This window comes from Anabas testudineus, chromosome 12 (assembly GCF_900324465.2).
Source record: "Anabas testudineus chromosome 12, fAnaTes1.2, whole genome shotgun sequence".
NCBI classification, from domain to species: domain Eukaryota; kingdom Metazoa; phylum Chordata; class Actinopteri; order Anabantiformes; family Anabantidae; genus Anabas; species Anabas testudineus.
The window spans coordinates 6,895,918-6,913,458 of record NC_046621.1 but is presented as its reverse complement, the minus strand read 5'-3'; the positions used below and the strand labels follow the sequence as shown (position 1 = coordinate 6,913,458).

The window sequence follows — 17,541 nt, the reverse complement described above, 5'->3', positions numbered from 1 at the left end:
GGACTATATCAAAAGAATCCAAACTAACATCATGTACAGAGGAAATGGGCCGACAGCCACAAAGTGGCGGAGGGAAGAAAAACAGGGGGAGTCTTGGAAGCTAGGAACAATGAATAATGATGGAATGCTGAATACATTTACACGAGAGCCACAGTTTGATGTCCGGAGACAACAGAAGGAGAAGGAGAGAGGAACACAATACGCAAAGTAGAAGAAGCTGGTAGACAGTCAGAGGAGATGAACAATAATACAATACAGACAAGGGAAAGAGGAAAGGTGGAAGATGCTGTGTTAAGGAAACTGTTATCATCAGTCATATTTCTCTGAACCTGTTTCAACGCTGCAGAGATTTTCTCTATAGCCGTGTACATAATGTATCTTTGTGTCACGCTAGTAGCAAATTGCAGAAAATCCCCACTGATAGTAAACATGCTCATTATAGAAGAGTACGTTAGCTTGCACATTGTCCAGTGAGAGTTAAAGCTGATACCATTTTTCAGTTTTTACTGTAGGCTGCCTCTGCTCCCACTCACTGGCAATGCTCCCAAACCAACTTTCTTTTCAAGTGTTTTTGTCATCCACTAACCAAACAACACTTTCTCTTTCTTCATATCATTTAGTCATATGACTTCTTTTTTATTTTGTCCCATTGCTCATTGTGTAGCCAGCTCAGAGTTTCAACATGTTAGTCTGGGATGTTACATAATGGATTTCACCTTCTCTTGGTTAGTGAATCAAGGAGTGAATGAGTAAGCAGAGCACGCAAATAAGAGTTACACACACAGACACAAAAACTGCTTTTCATTAACTGTTCAGTGACTAAAGTCCTAGACACATCAACAATGAACAAACATTAACAAAACAAAAGAAAAAAGTTAAGTTCAGATACTTACAGCAGGGGCACGTCAACAATTAGGTGAACAAGGTTGGATAACAGCTCCTCGAGGAGATCCTCGCTGCCCGTTTCTACACAGGGGATTAGGGGTGTTAGTATGAGACATATATGGGAGCTCCCACTGCACCAATCTACCTCTTTATCATTCTCACCAGGGCAATGACAATGAGTGTTATTAGCCAACTGGAATAGCTATGTTTCTATTATTTTCTCCTTTTTATTATCAACAAACTGCAATTAAATGTGTGTAAAATGTGTTTCAGATGTTGTAAAAATGTCAGTTTACATTTGGAAGTTTAGTAGCTCAGAGTGTGTTTGACTGTGTAGTTAGTTGACACCAAGTTAGTATTTACCAAGTATCTTGGCAAAATTTAGACTTTTCCTAACATGGTTTCTGAGAAACTGCTGATCCAGGTTAGCCAGGTGTATTTTATAGTTATGAACAAGTGTTATACATTTGATTCTTAGCAACAATGTTATAATAACTCATGGTTTCTCACTCTTAACAGTGTTGTACAACATTTCTCAGTAGATGTTGAGTATTTTATGTAATTTATTTAAATTTTTCTTCCTTTGACAATGCAACTGCTGGTCAAAACAAGAAGTTTTCACTCAGAATGAACTACTTGATTTTCTGAAGCGGATTTCTTCATGCAATATGTGGCAAAAATTAATTCTCACTGTAACACACTATCCTGTTTCAAACCAGGCAGTGACTGAGCTCACCTCCACGGGAACCTGGTGCCCTCTCATGGTAGAAGAACTGTAAGTTCAGCTCTTCTTCACTCATTTCCCTGATGAACACCTTGAGCAGACAACGAATCATAAACAGTGCATTGTGGGCCTGCCAGATAAATAGCTGACTGTGGAAGAGAAACACAACAAGGACATCACATTCAAGGTCAAACTCAGAACTGCGACTGAAGTTGCATTTTGCTGAGAAAGCAGAACTGGCTATGTGCTATTAATTCAAGTCATTTATTAACCAAGGCAATGCTCAGATTATCATGTACAGTCTGTTCTTTAGTAATTTGTTGTTTCAAATCTAAACTGTTGCACATCCGTCTAAGAATGAACTGGAAACCTAACTGTTGTAAGAGTGACCTCCACGGAAAGGAGGAAGAAACAGTTATTTTTCTCATGGTAATTAATAGGGCATCAGGGTGCCACTTTCTAAACAGTGGAGCATACTTTCAATGAAGAGTAAAGTTGAGATTCTCTGGTGTTTCACACTGTATGATGCTAGCAGTAACTTGAAAAAAAGATTTAGGTGAAGTGTATCATATGCCTTTACAACCCCTGTAAAGCATTAACAAAAACACAGGCTCACATGGGTAGTTCAGGTAATATCTTACTTGTTTTTCCTTGTAAAATTCTTGTAACTGCAGTTCAAGCTTCACTTTGACAACCAAGGGAATGGTGCAAAAATAGTAACTGTCGCCATAATATATAATACTATTGCATGGGTTGCTGTTTATTCACAAAGGACAGAGACAAAATTTAAACTAAACTGGTGAGAAATAAATTTAAAAGAAAATATGAAATGATTGGGACCATTCAGTACAAGCTACAAAGTTTCACAACTGCTAAACTCCAAAGCAGGGGGTTCTAATCAGGCCCACAAATTGTCAGTTTGCACATGGCAACTGTGAGACGCCCAGAAAATGTAGGTTTGTTTCTGGGGCAAAACCTCTTATGTGGAAAAAAACGTATAGGAGTGAATGGGGAGCAATAACTCCAGCCTCTAACGATGTTCAGAATGAAGAGTTCCCACCCATAGACATTGGTGATTGGGCAGGGTCAGTTTGGAAGCGAGAGCAGGAGAATGCCACATGTGTTGATAGTTATACCTCAACAAAACATGCAGTTTTCTCATAGGAAATAACAACCACTTGAGTTTTTCTACTTTAGAACACAGCGATTCAGTGCCTGTGATCAAATAAGAACAGCCTGCACAGGGTCTATCGTACCAACACTGTTCATTCCCTCCTCTGCGGTTATCATACTCACTCTTGGCATTCTGTAGAGATTTTCAGCTCTTTGGTTCTTCCTAGGAAAATTCTCACAAGAGCGCCAAAGTTCCCGGTTCTGGGATTGTTTTCAACTTGGAAAAAAAAAAGAGAAGAGAGGACATATCAGCGGTATTACACAAGGTACAGAAACATCAAAATTTGACAGTCTCGTATATCAACAACAACAAAAAAAACATGTTAAATTTAATTACAATTCTAGACAACTCAATATGCAGTGGGACAAATCAGCTAAGGTATCAATCAGTACATACACAAATCCATAAAACATATTTAAATTATAGCTAACGTACTGAGTATCTTGGCCAGGGGGATGACGGCTTCTTCCAGCAACTTGGAGTCTGCACTATTTAAAAGAAAAAAAACAAAACAAGAAGAGGTAGAATAATCTCAGTAGTGTTGGTGCATAATTAAAAGATGTACAAGTGAAAATGGATGAGAAGATCTAACTGCATGTACCATCTGCCCTCTGCTGTCATACTTCAAAATTACAATTTACTCAAACAGTTTTTCAAATTGAAAAACCTTCAAATTGTCAAGTATTTGCGAGTGTCACAGATTTGCCTGAACTGAAGCAGAGAGGTCATAAATATGCCTATAAAGTTAGAATATATACACTGCCCAAAAAACAAAAAAAAAAAGTCACCACCTTGATTTAACGAAGCAAATAGGTTCTCCTATTGGATAATAACTGCATGGATGATTATTTTCAGCTGTCAAGTTATTTAACTCACTGATGCAGTGAGTAGTTTCTCATGACTTAAACATCCATGTCTGAAGACGCATCCTGTGGTCGTGGAAAAGATGTTATTCTGTTTCTGAAGGGTCAAATTATTCACATCAAGCTAAGAAAACATCTGAGGAGAAGAACTGCCCAATGGAAGAAGGTCATGTGGTCTGATGAGTCCAGATCTACCCTGTTCCAGAGTGATGGAAGCATCAGGGCAAGAAGAGAGGCGGATGAATTGATGCACCCAACATACTGTCTACTGTACCAGCCGGTGGGGGCAGTGCTATGATCTGGAGTTGCTGCAGTAGATCTGGTCTAGGTTCAGCAACGTTATGTCGCCAAAGAATGAGGTCAGCTGACTACCTGAATATACTGAATGACCAGGTTATTAATCAATGGATTTTTTCTTCCCTTATGTCATGGGCATATTCCAAGAAATGCTGAGACATTACTGAAGTTTATCAAAACGATGTCACGGTGAATGAGTGCCGTAATAAAAACTAAAGACGTTCCAATGAAAAATTAGAGAGTGTGACTTTTTTTATGGATGGGCAGTGTATAAAAGGACCTGTCAGGATGTACCCCATGACTGTTTTAAGTTGATATTATTGAAGTCATATATCAATTTTCATTAGAGTTTAGTGTGGAATGTGTTTATTTTCTAGTGGACAGATCTGTCAAATGCTGCCATGTCATTCACGTGTTTTATTAGGTTCAAAAAGTCAGAACTCGCAAAAACAAGGGTCACTTCAAACCTGTTAAAAGAAATATATTCATTTTCTTTCCTGCAAAGTGTTCAGTGAGAACAATGATACCATTCTCAAGTCTGTATGGTAAATATCTAGCTTACATTTCACAGGGGGTTATGTGCTGGGCTATTTGTTAACTATACTTTGGTTTGTACAAATTAATCAAATGTGAAATAATGTCTGTTAATAGGTGAGCTTTGAAAATGCTGGTTGGTCGATTGTGTTACAATTTGAGAGAGCCAGGCTAGCTATTTCCATCTGTTTTCTGTTTTTATTCTAAGCTAACTAGGTGTTGGCTCTAGCTAAGACACAACAGGGTTATCAATTTGTTCATATAGTTCTTTTATTAAACACTATTTACAAAGGTACTTAATGTTACATAATATATCTACTGTCAGCCAAGCAGGATAATGTTGCTGAATCATAGCTCAGGTGAGGTCTGCAAACATCCTGTTTGAAATTTAAGGGTGTATCCAGGAATGACAGACTTTTCTATTGGAAATGTTCTATGTCAAACATCTGTTGGTGTTGTTTACTCTAACTCTTGACTAGATACTTGTCATTAGAGTAGTCACCCATAGTTTGTTGTCCTCTAAATTTTTAAAGAAACCAGCTATACAAATTTAATGAGAAACACACCCAGGAAATATCTTTCTATACTAAACATCTAACGTAACAAACTACAAAACAAATAATTCAAAATATACAACTTGAAAGCAAAAAACACCAAAAGTATTGAAGGTGTAAGGCCAGAGGTGTTGCAATTCCCTTTCATAAAAATATATGTTTTCAGTTTGAATCCATAGCAGATACTTAATGATCACAGGCCACATAAACTCCCTCTCAATAACATGGCCAAGCACATATCGTCCTAACACTGATCATCCACACAGTCCAGTCTCACTTCAGATAAAAAATATATACTTACAGATACACACACACATGCACTCTGAGTTTGGGGATAAACCAGAGAAACTATGAGTCAGTCAACTCAAAGGTGAGAGGACCAAAAAAACAACTACTACAGGATTAAACCTTATACCTGTGTATTGCTAACTAATCCAAATCAAATGAATGACTGCTGTATAGATTTTTATAAAACACTTTAGTCTAGCAAAGTTAAGGTCACTGAAACACACTTATAATTTTAGATATTCCCTATTCAGACAACCTAATGAGCCGACGCTGACACTTGATTCACTGATACTGACCCGTTTTCTGTTCTTTGTGCATTTTCTTCAGGAAAATCACATTGATCTTATGGCTTTTAGTGTAAATTTTTAATAAGGCATCCCACAGAAAAATAATCAATCTCACATGATTCAATGAAAAATAATGCGGGTAAAAGAGAAAACCGATCCTGCAAGTTAAAGACCTAATGCTCTTCGGACCAGAACATTTTTAACAAACATGTTGGTCACCAAACTACAAAATCATATTTCAAAGATTCTGCATCATGATTTTTATTTCCAGCAGATGTTTTATCTAGTTCTGCAGACAATAAGGATAGATCATTTTATTATTATTAATTTAAATAATCTGTGCAAAATAAACTGAATTCTACTTATTGCTATTGGTTTTCCAGCAGGACTATCATTACCTTCGTCTCTGTTTGTATGTGTGGGGCGATTGTTGATCATTGAACTATATTAAGAGCATGTGCTCTGCAGTATTCTGAAATAATGGTTCCATGTGTGTCTTTGTTTACCTGCTGGTGGGGCTGATGAAAGTGAAGGAGATGAGCTGGTTCCAGAAAGGGTCATTCTCTGATATGGCCTCAGTGCCCACCAGGGCTTTGAGGCTGGGGTTGTCGGAGAGGTCACTGACCTGGCTGGTGTTGGCTCCCATCTCTACTGGCTCTGCTCAGCCAGACTCACCACTCTTCAGATTTTTCACCAGGCATATGCCAAATCCTTAAAAAGAGAAATGTTTTAGCCTTTGTTGCACAGACCGTTATGCTTTTCTGCTGCAGTAAAGGTGTTTATGTAGACTTGACTTAGATTAAAATTTGTATAGTAGAGGGTACCTTAGTAACTCAGTGGCTTGAATAGCTACATCAACAGTTCAACTCAGGCTGGCAATAATAGTCACAAGCCATTCCCCTTCCTTCTCTCCTCTGACTGCCAGTTTGTCTTTACAGTCTGTTTGCACTGCCAACATCAGGGCAGTTTACTTAACATGCGGTATTCCTGGACAACATTATTTTTCATTTACCATAGTTTTACTTATCTCCTACATACAGAGACTTTAAGCCACCAAAATGAAAACAGGACACAACCATGTGCAACAGAAAGGCCATTTGGAGATGTAACTGGAACAGAAGGAAGATTCATTGTATTGCCTAACAACTGTAAACATAAATCTGTTTAAACATTACCTCCAAGTTAAGGTTTACTAGTTCACTGTGATGATGTATCACGAGTAGCAGAGCTATATTGCATGAAAAAGAAAAGTTGCAGGACATCGACCGGGACGCCACCTTCACTACAGGATGACACATAGGGAAACAGGACTTGTGTTTTGTTTCTTCAAAAAGGACACACCTTTAGCATACAGGTGTAGCCGAAGAGCCAACATTTGTCTATATGCACTGGAGCATACAATAGTGATAGAACCACAGAGGATAGTTTGAGCCTTGCATGTGTTGATGGCAACAAGGGAAAATCACAAGCCTGAGCTACTTTAAGTGAGGAATATACTGTAAATACAACCAAATAATTTAGTTATTTCATTGTGTACTTATTGCCACTGATGAACAGACCTCACCAGGACAAATGCCTTGAACTGTTTCAGCTCATAATACGAGTGCAATCGCATCTGTATATTCAGTTAATTAGCATGACGTTAGCTAGCTTATCCTCTTTCAACTGCAGGGAACAGTATACGCTTCGGTAATTTTGACAGTCAACACCGTATTCTGAGAGGCCCAAGTTAACGTGAATTAACAGCTATATAAATTACTGGCTCGACACCACGTCTAATGAACCTGTGGTTGATCCTTAGTGTCCAAAAAGCAGCTAACGTTAATAACGTTCACTGCTTGTTTGCAATCAGCTGACCGCTCGGTTTACCTGTCATAAATGCTTCTCGCAGTTTCTGCAGCGCTCTCGACTCCCAGGGCGGCGTTTTCTAAATAGCAGTATCCACTTTGCTTATCAAATGCAATTTACAAAGGCAAACACCTGAAATTGTGAGAAATTTGAGGCAGTTAAGTTTACTCTACACACTCCTCTCCTCCATGTTTTCCACGTCGCCACCCCTTGCGTGATGACGACATTAGGGCGTCGGATACGCTTGTGACGTAACAGATACAAATAGGGCTGGTTTCCCATGTGCCTGATCTAAATCTAGTTTTGGATGTATTGATTAATTCCACTTAGAAAATAAGAATAATTAATAGTGTTAAATGATAACAATTATCCCTTCACGATCCGTGAATTGTCTGAATAATCTATCATGTATATATATATTATATTAAGTACAAATAAATAATAATCAGTTGAGCTGCTCAAATCACTTTTTAAAATACTATTTTCTTTAATTAACTGATTGAACTGGTTGTGAATATCCTACAAATGAGAATCACTAATGGATACCGGGCCACCTTCTCATAATTCATTCAAAACAAGACTACAGAAGTGTGTATTGTAGCTCCATATGTTTGTATGCTGCTACAATACAAGGTATGAATTAACACATTTTAATATTAATAATAATAAGTAGTGTAATGATCACAGAAGAAGGATGGTGTGAGAATCAAATGTGAGATTTACAGCCATGCTTTATATCTATTCTACTTTACAATTGCCTCATTAAAGACTTTTGAACAGATAAGTTCTCAAAAGCCAATTTTTTCCCCCTCACAACTAAGAGTTCAGACAAATTGATGTTTACCTACATTCTCCCTCTTTATTTTCAATAACACCTACCCCTTTATAATAACAGGCAGAAATTACAAAATCATAAACAGTACTTAGCTAACAAACTGCTTTGTTAGAAGTATTTATTTCCAATTCCATTTTTCTCTTGCAAAACTAAAAGTTTGTTTTATATTTATCATTAAAAATCCATCTCAAATCACCTTCACCCATTACAACATTTTGCAATATTAAACAATGAAGCAGGGACAGAATAGTACAAGAGTAACAAACAAGAATGTCTTCTTCTTAAGGTTATTTATTTCCTAATTTATTAAACTGCATGTCGAACTTGTCTTAAAAAACTATTCCATTTACACTGAATACAATAACAAATGTATTAATTCATGATTAATGAGTAAAATATATTAACAATGACTAATTTCCTTAAAATCACTGTAATATATATGGCAAATTAAAAACAAGCTTCACATAATTTTGGAGGGTTTTAAAAACCACTCCATTCAAACAAGACTGATAATTTATTGTTTCTATAAACTATATTAATGGACTATTTACACTGTTGTAGATGCATTCGAACATTTAGCCTTGTCAATCTGTCTTCTTATCAGCTGATATAGTAGATCCATTGGCAGTGGCCTCACCATTGGTTTCAGGCTGAAACACATGAGAAATTATTTTATAATGCTGTAATCAACAAAATGCCATAATAAAAAAGACTCAAATATGCAAATACTAGAATAAGTCATAATTAGGCATTTGTAAAAACAAAATTCACTTGAAATTATATTAAAATATGACAAGAAGCATCTATTTAATTAAATCTTTTTTTTTCATGAATTTACCTTGCAAGTTCCATTACTATTTTCACTACTTTTTTGGTTGCTCGTATTAGTCTCCTGGACTGCTTTTTTTGTCCAGAATGTATTAATAATTGGTGAAATGAAAGGATAGATGAAGGGCTCCAGGAACCTCTTGTAGACCCACAACAGGACAGGAATCACAATACAGGGAATGCACACCATGACTCTGGCTGGAAAAAGCTGTCCAAAAGAAAGAACCCGAATCAGAGAAACAGAGGTTTACATGTTGTCTTCATCTCAGTGACTACACAAAGGTGTTTACACTTTAAAATTATATTTTATGAAGTGACATGTATATACTGTTTTCTGTGTTGAAGACAATCCAAACTTCAAATGTATTGTATGTATGTAGTTGATTATTTAAAAAGGCAAATTATCATTGGATGAAGATTTAAATTATTACAGAAATAACGTTTTTGCTAACTAATCACTTCATCTACAGTTACATATATACTCTTAGTTAGTGACTTAAGCAATAGCTTAATATTTGATATTGTAAAAACATAACAGACTTCAACCAGAATAGCTAACATTTCAGCCTCAACCTACCACTAGCAACCCCAAACTAGCAATGAGCACTGTACAGCAATGTTAGCTTAAAATCATGTTTGTGTTTTCGGCTTTCCTTGGCATTTCAGAAATCATAATCTACGTTTTGATGTCGTCTCTAACAGCCAGTTTGCCATTAACTTGACTTGTTGCTCGTCATCCGCGAAACACAGTCGTCATATTATTGCTATCGAAGCTAATTGCTAGCTTCCTCCCATCACACATCGAACTGTATGAAGAACTGTAACTAACATGTAAGATAGAAACTATTCGCTAGGCACTTTAATTTAAATTGCGTTAACTTACCTCTGTGGACCACAAAACACCACTGTAAATGTAATGTAAAGAGATTATTTAACATATATCTTTTAACTCTGCTAAGAAGCCTCTGGAATATGCTCACACATGCGCAAAAGGTATTTCCGCAATTGTCGGAAGCGGAAGTTGTTGCATTAAACCGGGGCGCCTTTCTTCAAAACACAGCCGCATGAGTTGCTAAATTACAAATTTGTAAGTAACCGACTCATAATCACAGTTACTAGTAAGAGTTTCTACATGTTTATTAATCTATGAGTCGATAGCACAAAGCATAGCTTTGAAATTTGTATCAGTTTGTCATTGGCGTTGTTTTATACTTTCAACTACGCAATACGCTTTCATATAGTTACTGTTAGCTTAAAATGTCAATAATACAGTCAAATTAAAGTTTGTGTTTATTGTACAGTTTTCGTAAACCCTGTATCGGTTAAGCCTTTAAACTTCCCTTGGATAACGTGTACTGTATGTAATGCAATGTATGTAGCGTTAGTAATAATAAACATTACATTAATATAATGTGTGCAGAGACTAAATCTAGTGCAAAAAGTACTCAACGCTCAGTTTAGTCTAAGCCAGACTTTACAAGTGAAGTGGTTTACTTGGAATTTTTCCATTTAATGTGTTAAACAAGGTTGAAGACTTTATTTGGAGTCAGTATTTTCAGATAACAGTGCTGTGATGGAATATCAAAATTATCAAATTTCTGGAGATACCTGTGTTTATTGTATTTGTGACATCATTTAGCTGCTGTTTTTACGCTCGTATCTGAATTTGTGCCACACAAACTGTTCTTCCCATGTGTGTCTTCATTTCAGCCCTACAATGCCTCTGTCCACACAGTCTCAAGCTGACGATGAACAGTACGTTTTAGTGGCCAGTTTGGATAATGCTCGCAATCTCTCCAACATACTGAAAGCTATCACTTTCAAAGACCATGCCATCTTTAGTGCCACACCCAACGGCCTGAAGGTCACAGTGGAGGACTCCAAATGTCTGCAAGCCAATGCCTTTATCCAGGTGTATTTACTGTGTATAATAATCCTTAAAATGCATGTACATGGGATTACACAGAAATTGTAACATTATGTTAGAACTAATGCCTTTAATGTACATATTAAAAATGTCAAACATTTCTTTAAATTCCAGGCTGAAATCTTCCAGGAGTTCACCATACGGGACGATTTGGTGGGTTTTCAGGTCAATCTCACTGTTCTGTTGGACTGCCTCAATATCTTTGGAGGCAGCACAGTTCCAGGTAAATATAAAGGAAACTTGATTGTAAGTCTATTATAATTTCTTTAGCCATACTACTCTCAGATACAAGTAAACATTTTCATTATCTCATTCATCTGATGTTGCAGGAGTATCAACAGCCTTGCGCATGTGCTACAAGGGTTATGGTTACCCTTTGACCTTGTTTCTGGAGGAGGGTGGCGTTGTCACTGTCTGCAAGATCAACACACAAGAACCAGAAGAGCCAATCGACTTTGAGTTCTGCAGCACTGATGTCACAAACAAGGTGAGCTTTTACTATTTCATGTAATGAAACTGGAATACAACAAGAAATAGACTAGTAGGTACCCATTCCTTTAGATACTATATACTGTAATAACAAAATTATAATTTTTTTGTTTTCAATGAGAGAATTAATTTTACAGAACCGTTGGGGGTGTACACATACAGTATCATCTGTAGGCGAAGAGAGTAATTGATTACAAATAAAGCATTACTACTTTTTCACCTGTGACTTTTTTTTTTAAAGGTGATCCTGCTGTCAGAGAGTCTGAAGGAAGCCTTCTCTGAACTGGATATGACGAGTGAGGTTCTACAGATCACCATGTCTCCTAGCCAGCCATACTTTAGGTGTGTTGTCGAAACTAATCAAACTTACAACATATAGTTCGTATGCACCAGGTACTATATTCTTAACTGGTTTTGGAAAACAAAGATGCAGATGTACATGAAGTAAATGGTTCAAGAAGAGTATGAATACCTCCCCTTTTCTCCATCTGAGAGGGTCTTATTGCTACTACTATTGCTACTGGTGTAGTTGGTTTGCATAAATCAAATACTGTTGATGATGATCACAGAGTACTACTACTACTTAAAATATTGCTTTATAAAGTACTGTATTCCTACATTTTCCACATTGTTCTATTATTGTATTAAGTAAGCATTTTGGGTTTTAATTAACTTAACTGTGATGTGTTTGTTTTCTTTATTTTTGTCAGGTTGTCAACATTTGGAAATTCTGGAAATGCTCATTATGACTATCCCAAAGACTCAGATATGATGGAGCTGTTCAAGTGCACTAAGACACAAACCAACAGGTTAGCAAAGAGTCACTGAAAGCTCAGTGGAATGTTAAAACAATATCAAAAGTAACTACATCCAGAGGTTTTTATTTAGTCCATTAACAATGCAGCCATTTGAGGTTTGGTTTTCTTATATTGTTGGTGATAGACTTGTCTCTTTAAAACCTCACAAGTGATGGTTAGGTTCAGTCAAAATACTCTTATAGTGTAACTGTGCAATAGCACAGCTGTAGTTAATAACATTAATAATTGCATTGTTATAAGTGCCCATTATTCCTACCACTGCATATCATGTCTTATGAAATAAAATTGCTACAGTGTTTTATTACCACAGACTGAGGAATATTGTTGTACTTATTAATTTCTTAGAGCTCACTATTCTGTCCTGTCCTCTCTGTTAACCGCTGACAGGTACAAAATGTCCCTGCTGAAGCCGTCCACCAAAGCCCTGGCTCTTTCGTGTAAAGTTTCTGTGAGGACAGACAGCAGGGGATTCCTCTCACTGCAGTACCTGGTCAGGAATGATGATGGACAGATCTGCTTTGTGGAATATTATTGTTGTCCAGACCAGGAGGTGGAGGAGGAGTGACAACCATCCTTTCATGAAATTCTCTTATGAATACGCACCTTAATGTCAGTACATACTGGACTATTACTGGGCATAGTGGACACAGTGGGAAACAGAGTGAAGCATTGTCACTGGATTTCTCGAAAGTGCGTAGCCACTATGGAGACCCAGCTATTAGGGGCCAGTGAATTACAAAGGTTAGTGCCTGTAAATTAATGGGTCTCAGTGGTTTAAAGAACAACTGCATCTGTGATTTGACTTGTCCTACACTACATACACTGATACATCTGATCTAATGAAGAGCAGACATCCAACATGGATACATTTTTCTTCTGTGTCTAGTGTGTTGTTGTCTACTCTCCACAAGCCTTAGTTTTCTCTGCACATACATTGCCATATAGCTGTTAAGTTTCCATGTTGAATCATTCGTTTGGAGTATTCATCAGATGATTCTGAAGCTTGAATTGTTTTATTTCCATAAAATACAGAACAATTAGAGCCAGTCAATCTTAAACTTCATTTGAACTGAATTTTATTTGTATCAAAAAGAAGGCCAAATATTATTTGTTTTATGCCCAGCTACAATTTGTCCACAGATAGACTGAATGCAACATGTGTATATTCAAAATGTTATGTCAAATATGTGATAATTAAATGACACAATTTAAACAAAGTCTTACTGTAACCTAACACTTACAAAAGTTCACATAACACTCAATGTCCGGCGCCCCTACACACTTCCATTGCTGCCTTTTCTTGAGATAGTACTGAATTATGGCAGCAGTAACATCCATCCAGTTACCTGCGTGCCTTCTGCATTCTTTGTCGTTTGAAAGCTTTGTGTTTGTTCTTCTTCATCACTTTCGGCTCAGGTGCTTCTGTTTCGATGTAAACTGGCTTCTCCTCAGCTGGTGTTAGGAAGACGTCGGCTGTAACATCTTTTCCCACTTCCTCCTTCGCTTGGGTCCTTTTCATTTTCTGCATTTCTTTGACCATCTGCTTCTCACGTACTTTGGCTGCAGCTGCCAGTCGCATCTCTCGCCGGTGCTGGAGGTGTGTGAAGAGAGAAGTGACTGACCAAACCAGAAATCCTCCAACCATATAATATTGATTTTCTAATTTTTTAACTGCCCAGTTTACTGATGGAGAAACATTTGACCTAAATTAATTAATTTAAGCTTTAACTGGCATGAATTTAATTTTACCATGTTAGGAGATTGAAAGTATGGGTTTTCATAGAGTGTAGGCCCCCCAAAGCTTCCCTGAAAGATCTTGATGAGGTTAAGAACAAATCGAGGCCCAATCTCCACTAGGGAGGCATCCTCCTCGATTATCTGTGTCAAAGAAATCCATCAAAAACAAACACAAGAGAGAAAACAATTTATGAAATTATAACTCAAAGAATGAACAGGACCACAATAGAAGGATGATTTTGTTTCTAAAGTGATTAAATAGCAATTGAAATGCTGATGTAAGACTAGACTAGAAATATTACCTGGTAGTTTCTAAACCATATCCTGTTGTCTGCGATGGTGAATGTGAATATGTGGTCCACAAAAGGCTGACTCTTTGGGTGGTATTGTGGTGTGGAAAATGTCTAAAACAAGAAGACATAATAGGTAATTATTTCAGTTAAAAGAAAAAAAAGCCCGAATAAAATCTTCTCACATGTATCTTGTATACAAACCTGGATGAAGAGCTCCTTTAGTAACGCATACTGTGGCTCTTTGTCAAATTTCTGCAGAAGAGGTGAAAATGTTTAGTCACTGTGAGTTTGTCATGTTTGTCTAGTGATCAGTTTTCAACATGCAACAAATATAATCACAACATCAGTTTGTCAAAGCAGCTAATGATACTGACATGCAATAAATTCAAGGGATGAATCCAAATTAGTAATTACGATTGCATGCAGCACTATTATTGTGAATTATTTTTATTTATATGTACACATTTATGTGTATTTATAAGTACACATCATTGTAGCACAGATGCCTTTTAACTTACTTAATTACCAATTAAAACTTTATTACTGACAGAATGTCTCCAAGTGCTACTCACAGGATCAAATGACAGCAGTGGTCTGGATCCTTTGAGGCAGTTTCCTGTCATTTTAAGTTCAGCTAGTGTATGAACTGTGAAGGAAACAACAGCAACATGTTAGTTTTTCCTCAACACTGTAGTAGCCTAGTGCAATTTAGTACCACACAATACAACTCACTGTTCTGAACCAGAAACTTTGCAGAAGGTCCATGAGGAGTGTTTGAAATCCTGCAAGGCAAGAAAATATTTGAATTTACTTTAGATGTGTTGCATAACACTTGGTTTGGTGGTTTATGCTTAAATAATGTAATAAACATAAAATACTCACCACATATAGAGGTCCTGCTTTTTCTTGGCCTCAAAAAAGAGGCATTTGTTGCAGTTTTTGATTTCACACACCTGTGAAACAGTGTTTCTATTTAGTAATGCTGCAATTCATATGATAATGTAAATGAGTCCACATTTTAAATAACATACTCACCTCATTAACAACAAACAACTTGTCTTTTCTGTCCATTTTTGTATCTAAGAAACAGAAGAACAATTTGATATTATGACAGAAAACAGGCTATACCCCTTTATAAATAAATCTAAATCTATTCATTTCGAGCACACAGTACTATTCGTGAATGACACTAACCTGCTTTTGAATGAGGCATGATGTTCCTCAGGTCTTGCATCAAGTGTCTTGTTCTGAAGTTGATGCCTCTTGAGGAGAAAATGAGAACCCTTTCCTTGTTGGTCCATTTACCCTGTTAAAGAAAGTTGATCTTAGACCATAGAAATACTAAAACAATAAATTGTAGTTGTGGGATATTTAAAAGCATTATACCCTTTCCTCAGCAGGGTTATTAAGGTCTCATATGGGGCATGAAATATCAACTTGTGAGATTTTGATGGTGAACTCTGCTCCTGGGCTGATAAGCCGGAGTGTGATTATTGTGTATTAGTAGCTCTCTATCTGCCTAATGTGTACATTAGCATTATATTAAAGAGCCTCTTCAGGATACAGTTTCTAAATAAATAAAACATACCCCTGTAGAATTAATGAACACAGCTAGCGTTAACTAGCTAACATCCTTCGAAGGCTAAAAACAAATCTCTGAACTTACCATCGAGACCGGTGCTGGGATTGTGAATTCATTTTTCTTCTCTTGTTCGGATTTACTCGGTGCTTCACCTCCGTCTGCTACTATTTTGACCTTTTTTGCCTTTTTATCGGCAGGACCCTGTCCTCCACGTTTTCTCTTGGGTGGCGACATGTTTGGTTTGTTCGCCGAAAAACCACATCTCGCGTTACTGGAGGTCGACGTTAAACAACACACGCGTGACTTCGCCCCTAATGGTGCGGAGGTGGTACTGCAACTGTGTGGGAGTAAACAGAGTCCAACACCACAACAGTCAGATTCTTTGAACACGTACCAATAAAGATGATGTGGAACATGAGCCCATTAGTTGTATTTTTATCATTGGTGATTTTATTTTTTATTTTATTCTGTTAAATTGTTTTATCAACCTACAGCACCTTTAATTAGTCAGATTAGTCAGAAAATGGACTCAGCAAAACATTCAACAATTAATTACTTAGACAATTTTGAGATTTCTACGTACATATTATTTTGTTTGCTTAAAACTAGTCAAATTGTAATATGTCACAAAAAGTGCACGTAGCCTGTGCAAATGAAAGAAACATGCAAATCTGCCTGCTGCCACTAGAGAGCCTCATGGGATAACTTATCTCAGTGAAGTGATGCACATGACATGGGCTCACATTGAGAAGTTGGGAGTACAACACATAGTAGCAGTGCAAAACATGGCAATACTCCTATTCTATTCCTAATCTATCTTTCAAATGTTTGGGCCGACTGGAGCTGGAGGACAGCAGGGAGAGTTTTGTGATTTGAGGGTTAATTGTTTAGTGTGATAAATAGAACAACACACTTAATATATGTTAGTAATATTATAAAAATTCCAAGTTTAGTAACGGCCTAACTAACTTTAAATTAAAAGGACTTAGGGTTTGTAGGTGATAAATATGATGACAAGTACACGTGTCGTCCACTCTCAGTATAAGGCACAACATAAAAATGAAGTTCCCACAGTAATATTAAACATGGTACTAACAATAACTTAAGCAATAATATAACAGTGGTGGTGGCAGCATTACTGACAGTCTATGAAATAGGGATGGGTTATATGTATATTGTCTTTACACAGGGCAGGGCTGCCAGTATTTTTATATATAAATATATATTATGCCAAACATGAATTGTATAAGCTATGTAGATATGTTCACAGTTTTTGGTTTCCTTCTCAAAGATGGTTATTACCTGTGCAGAAGCTGTGGAGGTGGCAAATAGTCTTTTAAGAAGTCGTTTAAGAAGATCTCAGGGCAGCAGTGAGAGGCATCAGATATTATTGTACCCACTCTCTTCCTGAGATAGGCATGTCTGTGCTGGGCAGGGGCATTTGAGGCTGATTCTTACTGCACATTGCACAACATGCTGTAGCCTGTGTATAGAGCGTAGTAAGAGCCAAACTACACAACAATGGAAGAGGAGTAGCCCATGTAGAATTGCAGTTAACAGCATGTATCTCCTGTATCT

At 37.0% G+C, this 17,541-nt stretch overlaps 4 protein-coding genes across 5 annotated transcripts in view; 1 reads left to right on the top strand and 3 right to left on the bottom strand.

Moving 5' to 3' along the window:
- Positions 1-7,661, bottom strand: part of dym (dymeclin) — a 40,604-nt gene extending 32,943 nt beyond the window's left edge. Inside the window, exons 1-6 of one of the 2 annotated variants that reach the window (XM_026355100.1) lie at positions 7,476-7,661; positions 6,113-6,317; positions 3,219-3,271; positions 2,906-2,999; positions 1,622-1,758; positions 894-966 (exon numbers count right to left, since the gene is read on the bottom strand). In XM_026355100.1, coding sequence (XP_026210885.1) covers positions 894-966; positions 1,622-1,758; positions 2,906-2,999; positions 3,219-3,271; positions 6,113-6,252 — 497 coding nt within the window. In that variant the 5' untranslated portion in view covers positions 6,253-6,317; positions 7,476-7,661. Of the gene's footprint in view, positions 1-893; positions 967-1,621; positions 1,759-2,905; positions 3,000-3,218; positions 3,272-6,112; positions 6,318-6,781; positions 6,857-7,475 lie in introns of those variants that run through there. The other variant, XM_026355101.1, reaches the window with a different exon arrangement.
- Positions 7,662-8,287: 626 nt separating this feature from the next.
- LOC113159531 (UPF0729 protein C18orf32 homolog) lies at positions 8,288-10,120 on the bottom strand. Its single transcript, XM_026356266.1, has 3 exons — positions 10,001-10,120; positions 9,128-9,325; positions 8,288-8,939 (listed from the first exon to the last, which is right to left on the bottom strand). Exons 2-3 carry the CDS (start codon positions 9,305-9,307, stop codon positions 8,874-8,876), a joined length of 246 nt encoding a protein of 81 aa, XP_026212051.1. The 5' UTR covers positions 9,308-9,325; positions 10,001-10,120; the 3' UTR covers positions 8,288-8,873.
- Positions 10,121-10,127: 7 nt separating this feature from the next.
- rad1 (RAD1 homolog (S. pombe)) lies at positions 10,128-13,270 on the top strand. The gene is made up of 7 exons (XM_026356265.1): positions 10,128-10,204; positions 10,828-11,029; positions 11,159-11,267; positions 11,374-11,531; positions 11,775-11,875; positions 12,244-12,342; positions 12,739-13,270. Exons 2-7 carry the CDS (start codon positions 10,835-10,837, stop codon positions 12,914-12,916), a joined length of 840 nt encoding a protein of 279 aa, XP_026212050.1. The 5' UTR covers positions 10,128-10,204; positions 10,828-10,834; the 3' UTR covers positions 12,917-13,270.
- A 140-nt stretch (positions 13,271-13,410) lies between these two features.
- On the bottom strand, positions 13,411-16,231 carry bxdc2 (brix domain containing 2). Its single transcript, XM_026356264.1, has 10 exons — positions 16,048-16,231; positions 15,576-15,687; positions 15,417-15,460; positions 15,264-15,334; positions 15,114-15,163; positions 14,954-15,027; positions 14,583-14,633; positions 14,391-14,492; positions 14,101-14,229; positions 13,411-13,942 (listed from the first exon to the last, which is right to left on the bottom strand). The coding sequence occupies exons 1-10, from the start codon at positions 16,195-16,197 to the stop codon at positions 13,694-13,696; spliced, it is 1,032 nt and encodes a 343-aa protein (XP_026212049.1). The 5' UTR covers positions 16,198-16,231; the 3' UTR covers positions 13,411-13,693.
- Between the last annotated feature and the right edge of the window lie 1,310 nt (positions 16,232-17,541).

Bases quoted from the DNA above. Each gene is read 5' to 3' on its own strand.
- bxdc2 (XM_026356264.1), bottom strand. From the start codon at position 16,197: ATGTCGCCACCCAAGAGAAAACGTGGAGGACAGGGTCCTGCCGATAAA. The intron at 15,164-15,263 runs GTGAGTATTTTA...CTTGCCTTGCAG, and splicing joins AAGCAGGACCTCTATATGTG to GATTTCAAACACTCCTCATG. The intron at 14,634-14,953 runs GTGAGTAGCACT...CCTCTTCTGCAG, and splicing joins CACTGCTGTCATTTGATCCT to AAATTTGACAAAGAGCCACA.
- LOC113159531 (XM_026356266.1), bottom strand. From the start codon at position 9,307: ATGGTGTGCATTCCCTGTATTGTGATTCCTGTCCTGTTGTGGGTCTAC. The intron at 8,940-9,127 runs GTAAATTCATGA...CATGTGTTTCAG, and splicing joins ATAGTAATGGAACTTGCAAG to CCTGAAACCAATGGTGAGGC.
- rad1 (XM_026356265.1), top strand. From the start codon at position 10,835: ATGCCTCTGTCCACACAGTCTCAAGCTGACGATGAACAGTACGTTTTA. The intron at 11,030-11,158 runs GTGTATTTACTG...TTTAAATTCCAG, and splicing joins AAGCCAATGCCTTTATCCAG to GCTGAAATCTTCCAGGAGTT. The intron at 11,532-11,774 runs GTGAGCTTTTAC...TTTTTTTTAAAG, and splicing joins GCACTGATGTCACAAACAAG to GTGATCCTGCTGTCAGAGAG.